This window comes from Carica papaya, chromosome 3, assembly GCF_054855325.1.
Source record: "Carica papaya isolate Zhongbai chromosome 3, ASM5485532v1, whole genome shotgun sequence".
Taxonomy (NCBI): Eukaryota; Viridiplantae; Streptophyta; class Magnoliopsida; order Brassicales; family Caricaceae; genus Carica; species Carica papaya.
In genome coordinates, this window is record NC_142311.1 from 31,131,253 (window position 1) to 31,151,601 (window position 20,349).

At 35.4% G+C, this 20,349-nt stretch overlaps 1 protein-coding gene across 7 annotated transcripts in view; it reads right to left on the bottom strand.

Annotated features, from left to right (window-relative positions):
* LOC110819858 (uncharacterized) overlaps positions 1–20,349 on the bottom strand; it is a 59,228-nt gene that overhangs the window by 16,900 nt on the left and 21,979 nt on the right. For 3 of the 7 annotated variants that reach the window (XM_088216488.1, XM_088216486.1, XM_088216487.1), the window contains exons 6-23: positions 20,099–20,232; positions 10,111–10,277; positions 9,958–10,022; positions 9,138–9,869; positions 8,778–9,055; positions 8,097–8,194; positions 7,695–7,880; positions 7,374–7,554; positions 7,104–7,298; positions 6,965–7,008; positions 4,975–5,031; positions 4,795–4,891; positions 4,545–4,717; positions 4,246–4,459; positions 3,873–3,998; positions 3,662–3,751; positions 3,284–3,400; positions 3,131–3,211 (exon numbers count right to left, since the gene is read on the bottom strand). In XM_088216488.1, coding sequence (XP_088072614.1) covers positions 3,131–3,211; positions 3,284–3,400; positions 3,662–3,751; positions 3,873–3,998; positions 4,246–4,459; positions 4,545–4,717; positions 4,795–4,891; positions 4,975–5,031; positions 6,965–7,008; positions 7,104–7,298; positions 7,374–7,554; positions 7,695–7,880; positions 8,097–8,194; positions 8,778–9,055; positions 9,138–9,869; positions 9,958–10,022; positions 10,111–10,277; positions 20,099–20,232 — 3,035 coding nt within the window. The remainder of the gene's footprint in view (positions 1–3,130; positions 3,212–3,283; positions 3,401–3,661; positions 3,752–3,872; positions 3,999–4,245; positions 4,460–4,544; positions 4,718–4,794; positions 4,892–4,974; positions 5,032–6,964; positions 7,009–7,103; positions 7,299–7,373; positions 7,555–7,694; positions 7,881–8,096; positions 8,195–8,777; positions 9,056–9,137; positions 9,870–9,957; positions 10,023–10,110; positions 10,278–20,098; positions 20,233–20,349) is intronic. The other 4 variants (XM_088216491.1, XM_088216492.1, XM_088216489.1 and 1 more) reach the window with 4 other exon arrangements.

Consider the following 20,349-nt stretch of genomic DNA (forward strand, 5'->3'; position numbering starts at 1 on the left):
TGGGCAGCCAGGAAAATTTTGAAAACACGTGCAAACAAGTAACAAATAGAAATTGGAAAAAGAACTTTGATTAAAGCATAATGAATGATACCCATAATAGAATATGAGCTTCTAAAAAACATTTTTAGCCATCAATACTAAATTATTGAAATTTTTTTCTTGGGATGTAGATGTCGTAGAAAATGGCTAGCCAAACGAAGGAATTAACGAGGAAAAAATAACATAGTGATAGCTCATTCAAGAAAGGAACACTTTTGAAGGAAGATTTTCATGTCAGGATGAGAAATACCTTTAGGGGGTGAGAGATTGGACTAATCAAGTAGGAGAGGCTGATGTTGACCAATTATGCAAGACCCAATAGGTCTAGCTCAATATTTAATTTCTAGAGTAGGAAATAGTAACACATTCTCGATTTGGCATGATATTTGCTGAGGTACCTCTCCTCTAAAGAATTTATTTTGAAAACGTTTCATTGTATCCATGTAAAAATGGAAAGGAAAGGTGAGAGATTGTTGCGCTATGTGATGCAGAAAGGATATGAACTAGATTTTGTAAATAGATTACAAACTGTATTTCTAGCCAATCCACAATTTTAAGAGTATGGACTTTTCTAATAGAAGACGAAACTATCACAAAAAATAAGAGATATAACAACAAAGGATCGATATCCTCTCAAAAGGAAAGAGAGCATAAAACAAAAATGAAAAAGATTAACAAAACTCAAATACTCTTCAAAATGCCCTTACAAGTTACAGAGGTGCCCAAGAAGATAACCCATTCCGAGCATGAAGTCGAGATATAATCTCTAAAAATCTTGGCGTTCCTCTCCAACCAAACCACCCACAAAACCAGCAAAAATAGCCTGAGATTTCAATGCCTTAACCTTTTTCCTTCAACAAACACCAAAGAAAGAAGAAGAAATAAACCCCTACATATTCTAAGATATGCATAAAGGCCTTTATAACTTTAGAATTTTGTTATAGGATATCCTAGTCATATTTATATTACAAGCACTATAAGCTTACATCTATAATTTTGTTTGTAGACAAGGTCATGAGTCAAAAAATTATTGTGAGCCTCTTTGACAATTGGTTGTGTCATGCAATTATGTCTTAAGTACAAGCCACCTACATTCATCCTTACGGGATCCTATGTGTGACTTCTAATTATTTTTTTGTTCTGTCCAAATATTTATATGTTATATTTAGGAATTTTTGAACTCATCCCAAATCCTAAAGTAGGCAAATTAATTCCGAGTTTATCCTAACATGACTATGAAAATATAGTGAATATGGAGAATTCAGATTTAATCGGAACCTTTAAGTGATTGGGGGTTGGTGACAGCAGTCAAGGTTTCTGAGTCCCGTATAAGTAAAAAGTTTAAACAAAAAGTTGATGAATCAATAACACTCTCCTTGAAGAATTAATTACTCGAGTTCAAATCCTATCCCCCTTCCTGTCTAAAATAATAATAATAAGATGGAAAGCATGGAAAGTTAGTCTCTTTGGTGTTCCATATAAAAGCTGGCTAAGTAGACTTCCACAGGAGCAATTTGGAAACAAAAAGCCACCACAAAAATGGCATCATTCTCTTGGGAAGAGTCATGGAAAAGGATTCTCACAAATGACATGCAAAAGTTGCACGTCAAGATTCTTGCGACTGAATGCTCTTACAATGCAAATAAATCCTTTGTGTTGCTCTTAGGCTATGTTTGGTACATTGAGTAGAGTAAGATATCGGGTGAGTAAGGCTCCTTATCTACCTTATTCAGTTTTTAAAAGAAAACCTTTTTACGGTTATGGTAAGACACCACTCACTTGGGTAATGTTTTAAAACAACTAAAATGACTCTTTATAATTTTTCCTTTGTCCATCTATCCTTTGACAAAAATAACACAACTGTCATCCCTACCGCTACTCCGTAGGTCTTGCCATCTCTGTCCCAACTTGCAATTGCCACTCTAACTAGTACTCCTACTATTGTTGTCATTATTAATCATTACTACCAATTAGTATCATCGTTACTATTGTTGCCACCACCACTGTATCATTGCTGCCACTACCACTACAATTGCCATCACAACCACCACCATCGCCCCACTAGCTGGCACCACCAACATCGTTGTTGCTGCTACAGTCACCACCATCAGCTTCATTTTGTCTTCACTTTTGCTGCCAGTACACATGCCAAAATAACCATCTCTACCTCCTATACCATAGTCACTATCGACCGCCGCCGCCGCCGCCTTCGCTGTAGTCACTACTGACCACCACCACTGCCAACCCCACTGCCGCTCTGGCCACAACTGTCACCCTCATAATCACTACTACTACCACCATCATCGTTGCCACCGCCTTGTTGTTGTTGCAGTGGCTGCCGCTGCCATTACCATCATTACCACCATCGTCCTCATCAAAGCATTGTCATCCCAATTATTGTCACTGTTGTCATCACCACCACTCATCACTGCCACTGCCAACACTAACCCATCATCACTACTACCATAACAACCACCAATTTGCAATATGAACTAAGAGTATATGATCTTCATGCTGCAGTACCCAACACAACCAACATTGCTAGATAAGAAAGTTGCAAGATTTGGCTTGATTAATAACGAAAGCCAGTTGGGTGCAAACTAGGTTAGTTGCTAATGAGCTTTGGGCTTGGCGGGCAACAAGGTAGGATGATGTTAAAAAGAGGTTGATAAATCTTATTCCATTTTCCATTTTTAGGCTAGCCTAGAGAGAGAAGAAATTAAGGGATTTTTTAGAGAAAATGACCTCATCATTTTTAGGGTTAACATTTGGCTTCAAACGCTTACCCTATTGAAGTGGTTATATTACCAATGAAGGGGGAGAATTACCTAACATAGATTATCTTTTTGTCTAAGACCCGTTGTATATGACGCTATATACAGGAAAAATGCCACCTTAGTACCTTGTGAATAACAATAAATTTTCCCATAAATAATAATATTAATTTTATTAAAATGAAAACAATAACACTTATAACATACCATAAGGGGTTAAGAACTGAATAACAAACTTAGAAATATTTTCTTTCAATAGTCCTGCTTAGTTGTTTATAAAGATCAAAGTACACCTCAGTGCACACAAGAAAGCATACCTCATCTGCGTGAAGCTGGCTAAGATATGGATGATTACATATATTACGAAGTTCCATCACGGTGTTGTGAACTGATCTAGCCTGAAAAATGATATCTGCATAAATATAAACAGCTGTATTTAAAACAGATAAAACTCCCTCAATATAGTTAACCTTTGAATTTCCAATTGAACCAAGATTCTCTTCAACCCTCTTCATCAATAGCTTCTGATATGCAGAAGCCTCGCATCTTATAAGTCTCTCGATCTTTTCAGGAAGTTCATTTTCAACCTAGAAGAGCGCAAATAAATAAGCATACAATAACTATCTTAACAAAATCACTAAAACAAAATAACTAACAAATTTATTTCTTCCAAGCCACTAGTACTACCCTCACTTCAATCAACAAGCTTCATCAAAGAATTGTTTAGACGTAAATTGTTTGCCACGACCATTCACGATGTTATAAAAAACATGCCAATATGACTACATAAATTAAAAGTTTGCAAAGGAGAACATTATTAATTCATTGTCAAATATCATTTTAAGAACCTTATGTTTCAGTCGTCGAAGTACAAATGGTCGAAGAACTTGGTGAAGACGGTTTATGATCAATAGATTTTCCTCTTCAGATAGTAAAGCCTGTAAAAGAGCCAACATAAGTACAGATCTTTTATCTACAATATCCTATTATCAAGTTCTTCAGGAAGAAAAAAAGCAAAGTCTGCGTGTATCTCAACAACAGAAATAGTTCAATGCTTACTTCATCTGCTGAATTATCCCCGTTACTCTCAAATGGTTTGTTGAACCATTGAGAAAAATCCTCTGATGAATTAAATATATTAGGCAGTAAGAAATTGAGCAGTGCCCACAATTCCTCCAGATTGTTCTACATAAGGAAGAATAAATTAAGTGAGTAAACTGCATGACAACAACAAGAGGAACAATTAATTAAAAAAAATAATAGAAGTATAATGATTAACAACAAATAAATATTATACTGAATAAGAAGATATAATAGAAGTATAATCATCAATAACAAATAATTATTATACTTAATTACAAGTGTAATAATTCTTGAAAAAATAACTAATAACAAAATGGGAGGAGAACAAACGAGGTTTAGATTCTGTAACCTGTAGTGGTGTTCCTGTTAATAGCAACCGATGAGAACTTTGATAGTGCTTCAAATCTGCATTTAACTTGCAAGACGCATTCTTGATACGATGGCCTTCATCAATTATAATATAATGCCAATGTATTTTGCTCAATTTAGGTCTATCATGCTTGTTCATCAGATACTCATATGTTGTCAGAAGTACATTGAATTTCTGATGAACAATTTGCTCCCTGAAATAAAAGGAATATGGAGCTTACACATCCAGTGCAATCATAGGAGTGAAAATGTAATTATTTCATGTTTATGTTTTGGTACCTGAATAACCTACGCCTCTCTTCTGGAGGCCCAGCATAGACAATTTTATGTACTCTAGGGGCCCAGAAGTTGATTTCCGATTCCCAACCGGGTAGAACTGAAGAAGGGACAACTACTAAAAAAGGTCCTCTATCATTTTTGGTTTCCATCAGGTAACAAATCAGGGAAATGACCTATATAAAAGGACATTTTTCTTAGGACAAAAAACACAAGCTTAGTTAGGCATTAAAGTTCTTTCTCGAAACCATACCTGAACAGTTTTCCCAAGGCCCATTTCATCAGCAAGTATGCCATTCAGATGATTGTTATAAAGTGATACTAACCATCTTAGGCCATTCATCTGATACCTGCAGGTCGAATACATTCTTGAACATTTCCATACTAGAGGAAGGCCAGAAAAAGATGTTAGAGAAATGAATCTTCCACTCACTCTCTTAACTTTCCACCCTTTAGACAAGTTGGCTGTTCCGTGATGTTCTCCTTGATGCTGCATAAAATGATGTAACACATAATTCAATATTAAACGTTTTCTTAAAAAAAAAAGAAATAAACATAATCAGATGGAGGGAAAATGTGAATCCATTATTGGAGGGTAAAAAATCCTTCAAACTAAATAAAAAGAGGAGAAAAAATGATAAAAGGAAAATGAAAATCAATATAAACTGCAGCTCAATCTCTTTACAATAATCCAGACAGATATCCTTATCATGTGCCTTTATCCAAAGAGATGGTAAAAAAGTTATCCAATCCCAAAGAAGGGAGGAGATAAAAAGGAATCTTTCAAAATTCCAACTTTTCACTCCAAACCACAACACCCTCGATTCAGCAAAAAATGCCTCATCTCCACTATTCTATACTTCTTGTTCTTCTCATAACATTCGACGGAAGTGGGACACACCAACTGCACAATTGAAGTGCCAAATAACCTCGCCCAAAGCCTCCAAACAACATCACTAGATAACCCTAACCACAGAACATTTATGGACTGTTTAACTTCAGAAAATTCTCTTTACATGAAAGTTTTTCCTTTTATGGAAATAAAAAGAAATATGTTTAGTTGGATGAGAAGTGAAGACATGTTTTGGAAAACTATTTTCCAATTGTATAGACTTCTGAGAACACAAAATTTGTTTTCAAATGAAAACATAGAAAACTAAGAAACAGCTACAGTTTATGTCTACTCCCCAATTCCTTTCAATCCCCCCTCAAACAAAAAAAAAATAAAAAAGAAAAATAAAAAAGAAAGAAAAATGAAAACACCAGCAGCACGAAGCCCCATGTCTCCAAATCACTGTATGCCCCCAACCACCCTCTATTTGTCCAATCATATGTTAAAAATGTATTATTATTTCCAAAACAATTTTTAAGTTTTTCCTGTAAACTTTGCTTCTTCAGGAACATTCAAAAAATGGAATAATGATATTTGTTTAAACATTATAACACATTAATCCTCAATATTTAAAAAAAACATGTGAATAAATGCAACTATTATTACTATTACTACTATACAATTAAATGAGTTCACTTATAAGTTTTTTTTTTTAAAATAAAAAGTGTAATATGTAATGCTATGAGCACCAAGAGGTGCAAAACATGTAATGCTACAGTTCACTTATAAGTTATAACATTTTAATTATGAATAATTTTCTAATAACAGAATTATTAAGTAAAGCACGTATGTAAAATTTGAAGTTAGCAAAATTTTGACAACATATAACCTACTCTACTTTTTTAGACACTATGGATCATATAAATAAATAACAAAGAGAAGGAAAAAAAAAGAGTAAAGCATTAATCATATCATGTAAATTTGAGTGCTTTACCAAAGACAATGTATTTCACAACTAACCAATACAGAATGTTGATGGTAAGATTACTAGAGTAACACTATGACAACAATATACTATTATATTTTTAGCACTATAAGGATTTTGTTCATATTTTAAATACCTCCAAGTTTCCTATTATAACTCCTTATAGTTAGATTAGGATTTTACATTAAAACAGTATAAGTATCTTGTGATCTAACCTTTAAGATCAGTCCAGTTTAACAAAAGTCCTTCCAGAATTTTCTCAATATTTTTGGTTAAGTGCAATGTCTAGGAACTTCTTAGAAGTAATATCCAAAAAATTCTAGATTTAATATCTAAAGTTTCCCAAATCTCTGAGTAGGTAAATTAACCCTATATCTCGCTACATCATAAACATATTTCTCTTCTTTTTCCTCAAATTCCAATTTCCAATCTTAACAACTAAATGCATTTCTCAAGAAATAAAAGCTGAAATTGGAAAATATAAGAAACTACTTAAACAAGTGAAAAAGCCTTTAGTCTCTGGAGAATAACTCAAGCCAATATTCTAAATAAACATTTGAAAGCGAAAACAATTAAACTTTTAATCACAATAAGAAACAGTTGCACCTGTGCGCCATTTTATAGTACTTCTCATTGCTTTCCATGTAGTGCTGCAAAGCAGATTAATAATGCAAGATAAGGAGAGAGAAATTTAGAAATGAAAGAGAAGTAAATTTTAAAACAAATAAATGTCATAGAAAATTGCCTTGGCCTGGTCACTTTCATCTTCATTCTCAACTGTAGTTTCATTCTTCTCAATAAAATTTGGAGATCGCGTTTCATCCACATCATTCTCAAAATGCCTAGCCGTAGACTTTGCATCCTGTAGCTTGGACCCAAGTTTCTGAAGATATTTCTCAGTCTCCTTAAGCAGTTGCTTTACACGATCTGATTTTGCATCCTACATGATAGTTAAAATGTCAAGCAATAGAAGCAATTTCCATCCCTGTTTCAATACAGTAAAAACAAATCAAACCTGCACCATTCGCAGATATCCCTCCACATCATTTATTTTTAATAAATTGATCTTCTCACGCTGAATTCTGTCAATCTTCTCACGATGGGTACGTTCCTTTCTCTTGTGGAACTCCTTCACGTATTTATTGAAACCCTTCCATCGTTCTCTCCTAATTTTGAATGCATCCTCCAGCCTTTCCCTTAAGTAAAAGGTTTTTTCAGATTTGAAATGTGTAAAGAATGCAATTGAAAAGCAAAGATTCTACATCCCATCCTAACCATCAACCAAGAGAAAACCAGAGAAAGAAACATTAATAATGGCAAGCGAAAAAACACATACTTGTGAACTTCAATTTCACTGAAGAATTCCTTCTGCCTCTCACGAATTCTCCTTTGTCGCTCTTCCTTCATTCTCTGCTCAAATTTTTCAAGTTGTTTTATCCTCCGCCCATGCCTATGTTTCTTATATGTCCTCAGGCGCTCCATATCAGTAGAAATGGGTTTGAAAAAATCATTAAGAAAATCACTGTAGAGAAGACCAAACGAAATTTTCAAGTTAAACATATTTATAAAAGTACATATCAAGTTGGCAAGATAAACACTTTTATATGGAAAATTTAGCTATGGTTTTCGAGATTTTTTTTTTTTTTGAGATAAAAGCCATGGTTTTCAAGATTCAATTTAACTTCATATAAAAGGAAGGTTATGTCTTCATAATCAAAATCCCTGCATAATCACCTACCGCCGCAAGCGACGTTGAAGCCCCAATAATTGAAGTTTTTTCAGTTCTATTACACTTTTGGTCTTTGCAGAAATATCTTCAGATAAGCTCACATTTTCCTGCATGTTAGTCAACAGAAAGGAGAACATAAACACATGCAAACTAACTCTATGGTAAGAGGATCCATCTTCTTCACCAAACTTGCATGGTATGACACATACAAGAGCTCAAATAGAGAAAACAACTGGAATCATAGATAATTGCCTAAAGATAACAAAGAATGGACCGAAAAAAGATTAAAAGAAGAAAAGATACCCAATGAATCATGATGTCTAATGATGGTAACGCATTACAAATGGAGTTCCACACAGAATCATAATAATGATGAAAAATGATTAACCCCATATTTCCTAACTAATAACAATATAAAGCATCATCTAGTTCCAACCTTTTGTGGCATCATTTTCCTTAAATTTCTAGTTCACTGTTTTGCCAAGTTTCTTATCAACTGATATCATTTCTTCCCCCAGTGAGTTTCACACCGATATAGTTCAATGTAAAACAGATGAATATCAATCATCCAAGAACCCTACAGGTTTTTTCTTAACAACAAAAGTAACAGAAACCATGTATGTTATACGTCAACAATCAAAAGAAAGAGAACGATTTGCTGCAGGCAAATAACCAAGTATGCAAAGAAACCTTTAATGTGTTAAAACAAGCAGCAATTTTTTTATCGGATTTTTGCTGTCTCAGAACCCAATTTTGCTCAACCAAAAGCTTCTTTTTCTGCTGATCCATAATCCACTTTTCCAACATGGTATACTTTGGTGATGGCAGCAAATCACTAGATATGATCCTATCTTCCTCCTCTTGTTCTTCTCTATAAAAGCAACCATTTTTTGATGTGTCATTAACTGGATTAACATTGGCCCCATCTGAAATGCACCTTGTTTGAAATTCAGATAACTTTGGATCATCTGCAGCAATAGCCAATAAGCAGCAAAAGCTTTAAAAAACAGTTAATGTTAGATTTGCACGACAAAGAAGAACGGTTCTCACCCTGGCACACATGTTTTAACCCCAAATTAACATCCTTCGTTGGAATCATTGCGTGATTCTTGTCAATACCTGAAATAGGTTTCCAATGCTCTCTTTTAGCGAAGGATAAGGAGTTACAATCAGCAGGTTGGTCGTCAGAGAGAGCAGTGTTACCAAAACTGTGAAAACGGCCAGGAGCGTAATCTTTTCTTTCTGCCAATAACTCATTCTGAACAGCAGAACCTGGATGTAGTCCCCTGAAAACTTCATTATGGCTGCCAGTTCCAGGCCAACTCAACAACTCAGGGTTCATTTGCTTATTTATGCCTGTCACAGAAGCCATTTGGTCAGTCCTTCCAACTTGTAAATGGTTGTTTTCAAGGTCATCTATGTGGTTACCAACAGCTGGATCACTCCCTGTACTTGCAGAAATACGTTGCTGAAATTCCACATTTTCCTGGCTTTGCATTTCAGCTTCTGATTTTCTTGCAGCTAAAAGATGTTTCCTTTCATCAGAAACCAGGGAGAGCTCAGAGGTTTGGCAATTCCTGTCCTCCATTTTTGATTTCTCAGCCTCTTTGAATGAGTCAACCTCCAGTGATCTTCCAACAGTTGACCCACCTAAGGGAACTCTATCAGCTGCCCTCACACTATCCACCTTTGGAGATGGCATTAAGACTTCAGGAGTGCAATTAAGCTCATTAGAAGATTGACTTTTCCCTTTAAGATCAACCAATTCTTTGCGGGAGCTGTCTGCATTACCAACCTGATTACCACCAGGCAAACACAGAAAGACTTGAAAAAAGAAAAATATATATTCAAATGACGATGAAGTTAATACCCTCTTTAGGAAAGATATTTCCAAATGCAATCTCAAGGTGCAATTTCTTTGGCATCAAACCGTTTCTGCAAGGACACAACAAAAATAATGATTTGCACTTGATATTCTAAAAACTATACAGTTAGTAGAGAAGCTAATTGAATACAATCATACCTGAAAGCCAAAAAAACAAGGCACTGTGCTCTGAGCTGCTTCAACTGTTGTTCTTTGAAAGGCATAGCAAAAAATGATGATGGCTGAGAGACAGCAGATTTTCCAGTATCTCTAGAAGCTGAAGTTCTGATCATTGACATCTCTGAATTACTATTCTGCCTGCCACCCTATCAACAAAACCAACATACTAAAATGAGTAACTTACTCAAGATTCTACACAAAAAAAAGGACTAGAAACATGGCTAGCCACATAAGTAGAAATAGGACCATGTAATTACCAAACAACACAGAAGTGACATAACCAGAAAATTAGAGCATAACGGTAATTAAATTCTTTAAAAAGTCATGTTATTAGAGTTTGAGTTGTAACAAGCCCTAACCAAATGTGCCTAACCAAATTCGTGCTGTACCCTAACTTGTATCAACAGAACATGCACTACTGGTCAAGAGAATATCAATGGCACATAAGTGATTAACTTTGATTGATTTGAATAAACTATTAAATATATTGTATTTATTGAATTACATTAATGAAATACATAATTAAAATGCAAAATTCACATTTAATTTATAACAACTCCGAAAATCCAAAAGGAAATATATAATAATTTAAGTGCGGAAGCGAAATAAAAGGTTAAGTTTTACATCCCTTACACAATAACTTAGAAGTACTAAACAAACATTACGGAATGAATTATTTGAAAGAAACACGAGAAATAAGAAAAGTAATAGAAAATAAAAAACATCTAGCATTTACTCGCAATTTTCTTACAGATCGGGCTTTAGAACCAAATTCTCTTGATCTGAAATGGTTAAATAAAGGATGAGCTACACTAACCCGATAAGGATATTACTACATCACCGGCACAAAAACAAAAGTTGGTAAAAAATCAAAACAACTAATGGAGCACTAAATTTAGCAAATTCGTTTATTAATTATGAAATCATTTACCGTTCACTTACCATTGTGCAATTTATAAAAACCTATAGAGACAATAATACCATACAGATCATAACTTCATGAACAATCAGCAACATAGAACATATCATAAATTCATATTCATTAACAATAAACCAAATCATAACCGTTTCTCATTTCACCAGCCTACTAAAACCATGGAGGTTCATATGGGTGTCCCCGCTACACTCAATTACAGGACCGTCCCCATACCCCGTCTGGTATGAGCGCCAAGATATTAAACCTCAATACCCTGTTCGGTATGAGAGTGAAGCGGGTCATCCCCATACCCCGTCCGGTATGAGTGTCAAATTACCAAGTCTTCATATCTCGTTCGGTATGAGACAACGTTCACAGTTGAGTTCCCTATGTACCCGGTCCATCCACCATCTTTCAGGATATCTAGTAAGGCTGTCATTCTATCTATTTATTTGATCACACCCCTCTCCTGTTCTCCCTTAGTCTCCATTACCAAATCAAACGTAATCACATAAACAAATAAACATGCATCCGGTAATGCAATCATGTCTCAAATCCCAAAATCAAACAGTAGTCAGGTTAAAGCAGTAATACATGCATTTAAACTATAAAATAGATAAACCAGATATCATCATACTTTTAAACTGTAAAATAAATCAACAGATAACAATGTCCGATTCGGGCTCCATTAGCAATCCGTAATTAATTATGCACATCTATTTAATTTATGCAAAATACGGTATTATTATTTATTCGAACTTCAATTCTACGATAGAAAATAGGATGAGGTGTTCTTACTCGATTTGACGCCGAAAAACTAAACGGTTTACTGCATCTACGGACGGTCCCTAAGTTCCCTAAATTTTTCTCCGGGAACTGAAACGCGCTTAAAGTACCTACAAATGTTCCAAATAAACCCAAAATCTGTCTCAAGACCCGCTCGGCCAATTTCGGAAATCCAGCACAATGGCTCCGCCGTGCTCCGATGACGGCGCCGCCGCCCGCAGCTGTAGTCCGCCTCGGGTCGGCCATTTTCGACCCTTTTTGGCCAAATTTGATCGATTTTGTATCGATTCCTGCGAGTACACACGCTAAAGGGCCTCAATAGGCCAAAACAACACGAAAAACTGAAAATCACCGGCGGCGGGGCTCTCCATTGCAGTGGCTCCTCCGGCTCACGTTGCGGTTGGGTGTTTCGCTTCGGTTAACCTGTAGAGAAGAAAACGGTGATCACAACGGTGAAAAAATACACGAAACGGGAATCAGGAAGGGCCTCATCGGAAGCGGTTTGTGAAATTCCCCACGGCAGCACTGCCGGGTTTCATCGGTGTTTTCCGGCCAATTGTCCGGTTCTTTCACTCCGATCAAGTCATGGGTGGGTTTAGAATTAAATTTCGTGCAAAAGATGATATTTTTACTTTTTTTTGCGGTCAAAAAGGGTTCCGGTGCGGCGGCGGGTGGCGGCGGCTGGGTTGTCTTCTCCGTCAAGGGGGTTCTGGCGGCTAGGGTTAGGATTTGGGTGCGGATGGGGTTATTTGTACCCATCCGCTTTTGATCTGGGTCGTCCATTGCATTTGATCTGAACTGTCCGATCGTGATTAAATTGGGAGTGAATCGGGGTCGTTCATCGCGATCCAATCTGAGCCGTTCGTATGCAATTTACTCTGGATCGTCCGTGCGCGCGGGAACGGACCTCAACCGTTCGATCGCGCGCACGCAGATCACCCACGTGCCCCTCCCCCCTCCCTCCTCCCGTGTGGTCTCCCGCATCAGCGCCACTGCGACTTAGCGCGTCCTGGTTGGTTGGAGCTGCTGACCGGACGTCTGACGTGGCAAATTTTTTCTAAATTACGTTTTAACCCCCAATTTCCGATTTTTCTTTCAAAAATATCCCAGAACCCAAATTTTCACCACTTTTTCCCAAAATTATTTCTAATTTAATTCTTTATCAATTTACTCAATTTTTTCCATTAAAATAAAACAAAATATAATAAAATAAATTAAATAATTAAAAAAAATTATATTTATTAATAAAAAAATAAGAAAAAAGTTTTTTAGGTGGGTGTTACATAATTGCACATATTGATTAATTTGATAAAATATTGTAATTAATTGATAGCTATAATCATCTTTTATATTCACGGGAGATGAAGATAGATTACTCTTCTAATTTTTATTAAGTGAAGAGTTTACTATTTTAATTCTCATTAATACTGTAAAACACCATTAATTTTATAAAAATGGTACAAATTAATATCATAAATATATATTATATATCACTATCAAATGTAGTTATAAGATGTAGTATAAATCAAGAAAAATCCAAATAAAGTAGTTAGTTCATTATATTTTTAACATTCACTCAAATTTATTGTATTATTTAATTAATTTTTTTATTTTATAGTAACTATAAATATTATTATTTTTATATGTAATTATATTATGCACAATATACCATGAATACCATCGATATCTTTTCATTATAAATATAAAATATAAATATCTAACTTAATTTTACATAGAAGACATAATAAACTAAACACTTATCTTAATGAATGACATCATATGAAAATAAAAGAAAATATGAAAAAAAATATTATCATTAACATTAACCATAAATATCAAATTTTAATTGATCATCATAGTGTGCTCAAAAATAAATTGCTATAGAATTTACTATCTACAAATAACGATATGTACTATATGAGTGTATATATGTATGTATGTATCCATGCATGTTTTCTTTTATATGATACAGACCTATTATATGTACATATATCTAAATGTGTGTATGTATATATGTATTTACTGTACCTAAACAATTAGTTTTATGAAGGAAAAAGAATATATATGCAAAATTTAGTTATTTTATTTTTAAAATTTAGCTACTATACATATTTTTTAAAAATCTTACAACTTTATGCATGAATATATAACTAAAATAAAAATTAAAAATAGCTACCATATATTGTAAGGCATAACCTCCATTTGTTACATAAAAACTTTCTAAAATTTCTGCAAACATATTTAAATACAAAAACAGTTGCAATGCGTGTTTTTTTATATTTGTATATATATGGTATCTTAAGAATAGCTAAAATACTTTTTATTATTTTTAAACCCATAGATTATATTTTATTTTCATTTCTAAAAGTTACTTTTACTTTTAACTTCGACATTTTTATACAAACATATATATATTTTTTGGAAAATAAGATATGCCATTAAACAATAAATCATTACAACACTTGTAGTTTACAAAATACACCCCCTTCCTCTGATGTCAAAATAAAATCAGGGAGCAAACAAAGTCAAACATTGAGCCATGAAAATTGACCAACTACTAGAAAGCAACTGGAAGAGAAAAACCTATCAAGTCATTCTTTCTGAAAAGTACCACTATAAACAGAAAATATAAGACATTTAATAGCACTCTACACTCAAAGAATCTACAAACTCACAATAATCACCAAATATTGCAGCAGCAATTGACAAAACAAATACACGTTCACTTGAGGAGATCAATCACAGCCTAAATTCATGCCAGAGAATATCTCATCCTCTAATTCTTTATCCTCTGCCAATCAAATGTTTACTTTATTTAGTACATTTAACAAAAAAAAAAAATCAACAGCAAATTAAACATGCTATAAATAGGGGAGGTCCAAGACCCTTGATGTAACACCCAAAACTTTTTTTTATTATTATTATTATTGGAATTTTGTTTTATTTTATTTTATTTTAATAATTAATTTATAAGGTTTTAATTTAATTTAATAGAAATAATAATAAGAAAATGGGGTAAAATTATTTTTTAGATTTAATTGAAATTGATTTTGGAAAAAAAGGGTGAAAATTTGGATTCTCGAGGCATTTTTGAAAAGAAAATTGAAAATCGGAGGTCAAAACGCAATTTAAAAAAATTGTGTTACGTCAGCAGCCACGGCAAACCAGGACACGCCGCGTGGCAGGGACACTGACGCAGGAAGCCACGCAGGACGGAGATACGTGGGCGATCCGCGTGCGCGCGATCGGACGGCCCAGATCCATTCCCGCGCGCACGAACAGCGCAGATCAAAAGCGCGCATGGACGGCCCGGATCTCACGCGTGCGGACGACACAGATCGCATCGCGATGGACGGCCCAGATTTATTTCCATTTTAATCGCGATCGAACGGCCCAAATTAAATCATGATGGACAGCTCAGATTAAAAGGGAAAAGTTATAAATAATCTCATCCACACCCAACCCCAAACCCTAGCCGCCAGAACCCTCGTCGGAGAAGACAACCCAGCCACCGGAGGAACCGACCGCCGCCGCCCGCCGCCGCATCGGAGCACTTTCCGGCCGCCAAACAAGGTAAAATTTTTCCCCTTGGCTCGTTTTTCGATGCTGAACCTCCCTGTGGCCAAATCGAAACCAAACCACTGGCTAATTGGCCAGAAAACACCGCCAAAGTCTAGCGGCGCCGCCGCGAGTTTTCTCAGTTTTTGCCTCCGATGAGGTCCTTCCCGGTTCCCGTTCGATGTAATTTTTACACCACTGTGGCCACCGTCCTTTTCTCTACAGATTGACCGGAGCAAAACACCAAATCATAACTCACGCCGGAGGAGTCACTGGTAAGTCTCGGTTTTCTAGAATTTTTTGGCCCACCGAGGGCCCTAGGGGTGTTTTATCACAGGAACCAATGCAAGTTTAGTCGAAAACGGCCGGAAACGGCCAATGCGAGGCGGATCGCCGCCGTGCCAGAATTCTGAAATTGGCCGAATAGGCCCTGGGTCTGATTTGGGGTTTTTTGGGGGCATGTGCAGGTATTGTAAGTGTGTTTCAGTTTTCGGGAAAAAATTCAGGGAATCTGGGGACTGTCCGTAGGCGCAGTGAGAACCTGATTTCAGACTCCGAAACAAATAAGGATCCCTCACCCTATTTCCTATCACGGCATTAAAACTTAATAAATGATAAAACGGTATTTTATGAATTAATAGATATGTATAATTAATTAAAATTGCTAATGGGGCCCGAACCTGATGTATTTGTCGGTCTGTTTCTGTTTGATGTATTTTACAGTCTAAATGCAGTATAGTATCTGATTGTTTATTCTGTGGTTCCATATGCATGAATAACTGTTTAATCTATTATGATTTGAATTATTGTGAACCCGATGTTGTGTTGCCTTTGTTGGTGTGCGTTGCTGGTTTACGTATTTATGTTGATTGGGTAATTGAGACTAAGAAAAATAAGGATGGTATGTGAATTTATAAGTGAATAAGTCGACAGTCTCACTAGATATCTTGGAAGATGGTGGACGGACCGAGTCCATAGGGAACCCTACCGGGAACGTAGTCTCTCATACCGGACGGGGTATGGAGACTTAAATATTTTGGTGTTCATACCGGACGGGGTACGGGAACGGCCCGCTTCACCCTCATACCGGACGGGGTATTGAAATTTATGGTTTTGGTGCTTATACCGAACAGAGTATGGGGACGGCCCTGGAATTAAGGTGAATGGTTCACGTACAGCGGGGACCCATATGGATCCCCATGGACACTAGTAGACTGATAAAAGAAAAAATTTGTTGTCTGATTATTGAAATACAAATGTATGATACGTGTTATGTTACAGAGTGTGCATGATCTTATGATGTTTATAATGTTATTGTTTTCATAAGTTGTTTTCATAAATCTCACCGAGGTAAGTGACAGTAAAGGGCTTTATTATTGACAAATGAATTTGTTATGAATTATGCTCCATTGATCGTTTTTGTTTTCTACCAACCTTTATTACTGTGACAGTGAGATAGTATGACATCTTTACTTGGTTAGTGTAACTCATTCCTTACTTAACCATTTCAGATCAGGAGAACTTGGTTCCCGAGCCCGTTCCGCATGAAGACGGCAAATAGAAGCTTAAAGATTTATTAGTTTTCCTTATAGTATTCATTCATAATATTTCTTTCAGTTAGTTTATTCTTTCATATTTTTAATACGTTTGAATTATTGTGTAAGGGATGTTAATCATAATCTATTTTATTTCGCTTCCGCACTTAGAATAAATATATACATTTTCTTTTAATTTTCGGGACCGTTACACTTGAATAAATTGAAAAGAGAACTACATGAACAAGAAAGTCTAAAAATCTACTACCAGACAGCCAAAGGAAATGTATAGGCAGACTAAAATTCTAACTAATTCAAAAAAACGAAAAAATAAATAAATAAGCCCCCTTGAATGCTTGAAGTAACATTATATGTTGCAGGACTTGTCCAATATATAAAGTGTAATTGTTTTTGTCAATTACAATATCAAATTAGTAGTAAAAGCTGAATTGATTAAAAAAAGGATAAAAGACAACTTCTATAAAACATTTAGGTACCATTAATTTTTTCATTAAATTTCATTAGTTTTCTATCATAGTTTGGATGATTTTTAGTACTTTAATTTAAATATCTTATCCATTTTCTTTGGTATTACGGCAAAGTATGGTTTATATCATGTTGTTTATTTTATTTAAGACTCAATATGTAGTTTATTTCCATACTTGTGGTTTAACTATTAGTCAATTGACATAATATTGTTATCTCGAATGTATAGAGAGTCTGAAATATGACACATGGATAACTTGTTTTAGAGTATTAAACTTGCTAAAAGTCAAACCTAAGTACTAATCTGCTAAAAATTAACCACACGTAATTTTTCGATTAAGTTCAGAGACCGAGAAATAAAGGTTTGTGTTTCCAAATTTAACTTCAAGAAAGCTTATGATTGGATGAATTTGGATTTCTTAGATAAAATTTTGGAGAGAAAAAAATTTGAAATTAGATGGATGAGTCGGATATCTAGTTGTCCCTCTTCCATGTCCTTTGCTTTCTTTTTCTTGAGAAGAAAGGACATTGCCATTTTGTTTAATAGCAAACCTAGAGAGTGGTTTTAGGGAGTGACATCGCTTGAGACAAGGGGACTCCCTTTCCCCTTTACTTTCATGGTTATTATTGATGATTTGAGTCATAAGTTATCTAGAGATCTGTTAGAGAGTCCTAAGGGTTGGTCATGATAGAGAGGAAGTCTCCTATCTCTAGGTTGTTGACTACACGTTTCCTTTCCCATGACCATGTGAAGTTCAATGTATTATGGACCTACATATTAACCTTTGGAAGAGCGGCCTTCTTGGGCTTAACGTTAAGGAGGAGAAAGTCAAAAGGCTGGCCAATTCAATTTAGTTGTTGACTACACGTTTCCTTTCCCATGACCATGTGAAGTTCAATGTATTATGGACCTACATATTAACCTTTGGAAGAGCGGCCTTCTTGGGCTTAACGTTAAGGAGGAGAGAGTCAAAAGGCTGGCCAATTCAATTTAGTGTGATGTCGTAAGTTCTCATTCACGTATTTAGGTGTCCCTCCGGGTATAATCATCGAGTCTCTTCCTTTTGAGATTCTCTTGAGAGTAAAGTCTCCAAAGCCATGGTTGGTTAACAGAGAGGGAGTCAAATACCCCTGAATGTAATGCCATTGTATTATGAATAGTCACTACTACCTTGTGTGATTCATAGAATAAACTTTCCATGGAATTCTAATTCCTCCAAAACTTGTAAATGGGACTCCTGACTAAGAGGAACCCCCGTTCAAGGATATAATGAACTACTAATCCTCCTCAAGAGGAAAACCAGAAAACCAACTCGAAATATCGATAGTCTCATTGTTAAGCAGTGGAGATTCATTTCCGAAGTTTGCCGAAATTTGCAATATCATCACCTCTTGGCCAACATATAGCAGCCTCTGGAAAGCTATATCTAGCTTTTATGATCTTTTTTTATCCTCGCTTAGTTTGAGGTGCATGGTGATTCTCATTTTCTCTTCAAGGAGGACCCTTTGATTGATAATATCCCACTTGCCTCTCAATTCCTTTGCTTTTATAATTCATCCAAGATCATATTCTCCTACTCCCTCTTTCTTTTTTCCTAGATCACTCTAGTAATTCTCATTCTTGAAATATGTTGTTTCTCAGAAACCTCAATCAACGACAAGCTAATAACATGATTTTATTAATTCAGCTTCTCAATTCTGTTGTTTTCTTCTGACAACCCATATTGCAGAATTTGGTCTTTGGATTCCTCATGTATCTTTTCTTGCAAATCCTATTTTCACTTTTTGAATCATAATGGGTTTGACATATGTTTGGGGAGGGTTCCTGCTCCTTCCAATATAAAATTATATTTTTTGCACAGTTATTTTGGGTAAGGTGAATGTTAACAATTTGCCTCAAGCATCACAGGCCTCATTGCACTTTGTATCCAGGGTGTGTATGGCATGCTGCAGAGCTGCAGAGACTCATAATCAACTCTTTCTGCATTGTTATTTGACCTGGAGAATTTGGTATAGAATTTTTGCGGATTTTCATATTTCTTGAGCCTCTTCTCTTTGCATATTTCCTTTCTCCTGCACTTCCTGACCCTGATAAGAAGATGCATATTTCACTTTTGACACGAGACTTTTTTGGTTGGGTTTTGTGTGATTTGGCTAGAAAGAAATGCAATGATCTTCAAGTATTAAATCCCCTGTTTTTACATCTTTGGCATGAGTTTTCTTTCTCTGTGTCACTTGGGGTTAAGGTGCATGGGCAATTTGAAATTTTTTCTTTTGTTACATAGTTATTAGCTAGCTATCCTTTTTTTAACTAATTACTAGCTAGCTATCCTTAGTTGGCTTTCTCTTATTTTTTACCTTTTTTTCTTTCAGAAAGATATCTACTTCTCCAATTTTTGTAATTTTCCTTCTCTATCTAATGATATTTCTTCTTATATCGAAAAATAAATAAAATAAAAGAAAAGAGTTGGACATAACTGACTCATGTAAAGATTGTTCAAGCAACTCAAGATTTCTTGCAGCAGTTAACCCCAGGTAATAGGAGAAAAGATAGAAGCAACAGAGAATAATATGAAAAGATGAAACTACCAGTCTACTGTACAATTCTTTAGTCAAATCATAGGAAGATGTGATAGTTAAGGACAACAAAAATTGTATCCACCAACATAATTGAATTCTGCAATACCTTTCCAGCAGAAATTGCTGTAGAAATCTCATCCCCTCGGTTTTCTGAAAACATGTGTGCTTCTGCACTTTTCTCAGGATATGAACTAGAAGTTAGAGGCATTCCCCCGTGGAACTTCCCAAAAGCACCTGCAACTACAACAGTGCACAATGTTGTGTCATTCTTCACTGCAACCACAAATTCCAATATTGAGATATGCATCCCGCGTTGCTACTTGTAAACACAGAAAATATCCCTCCAGAATAAAGAAA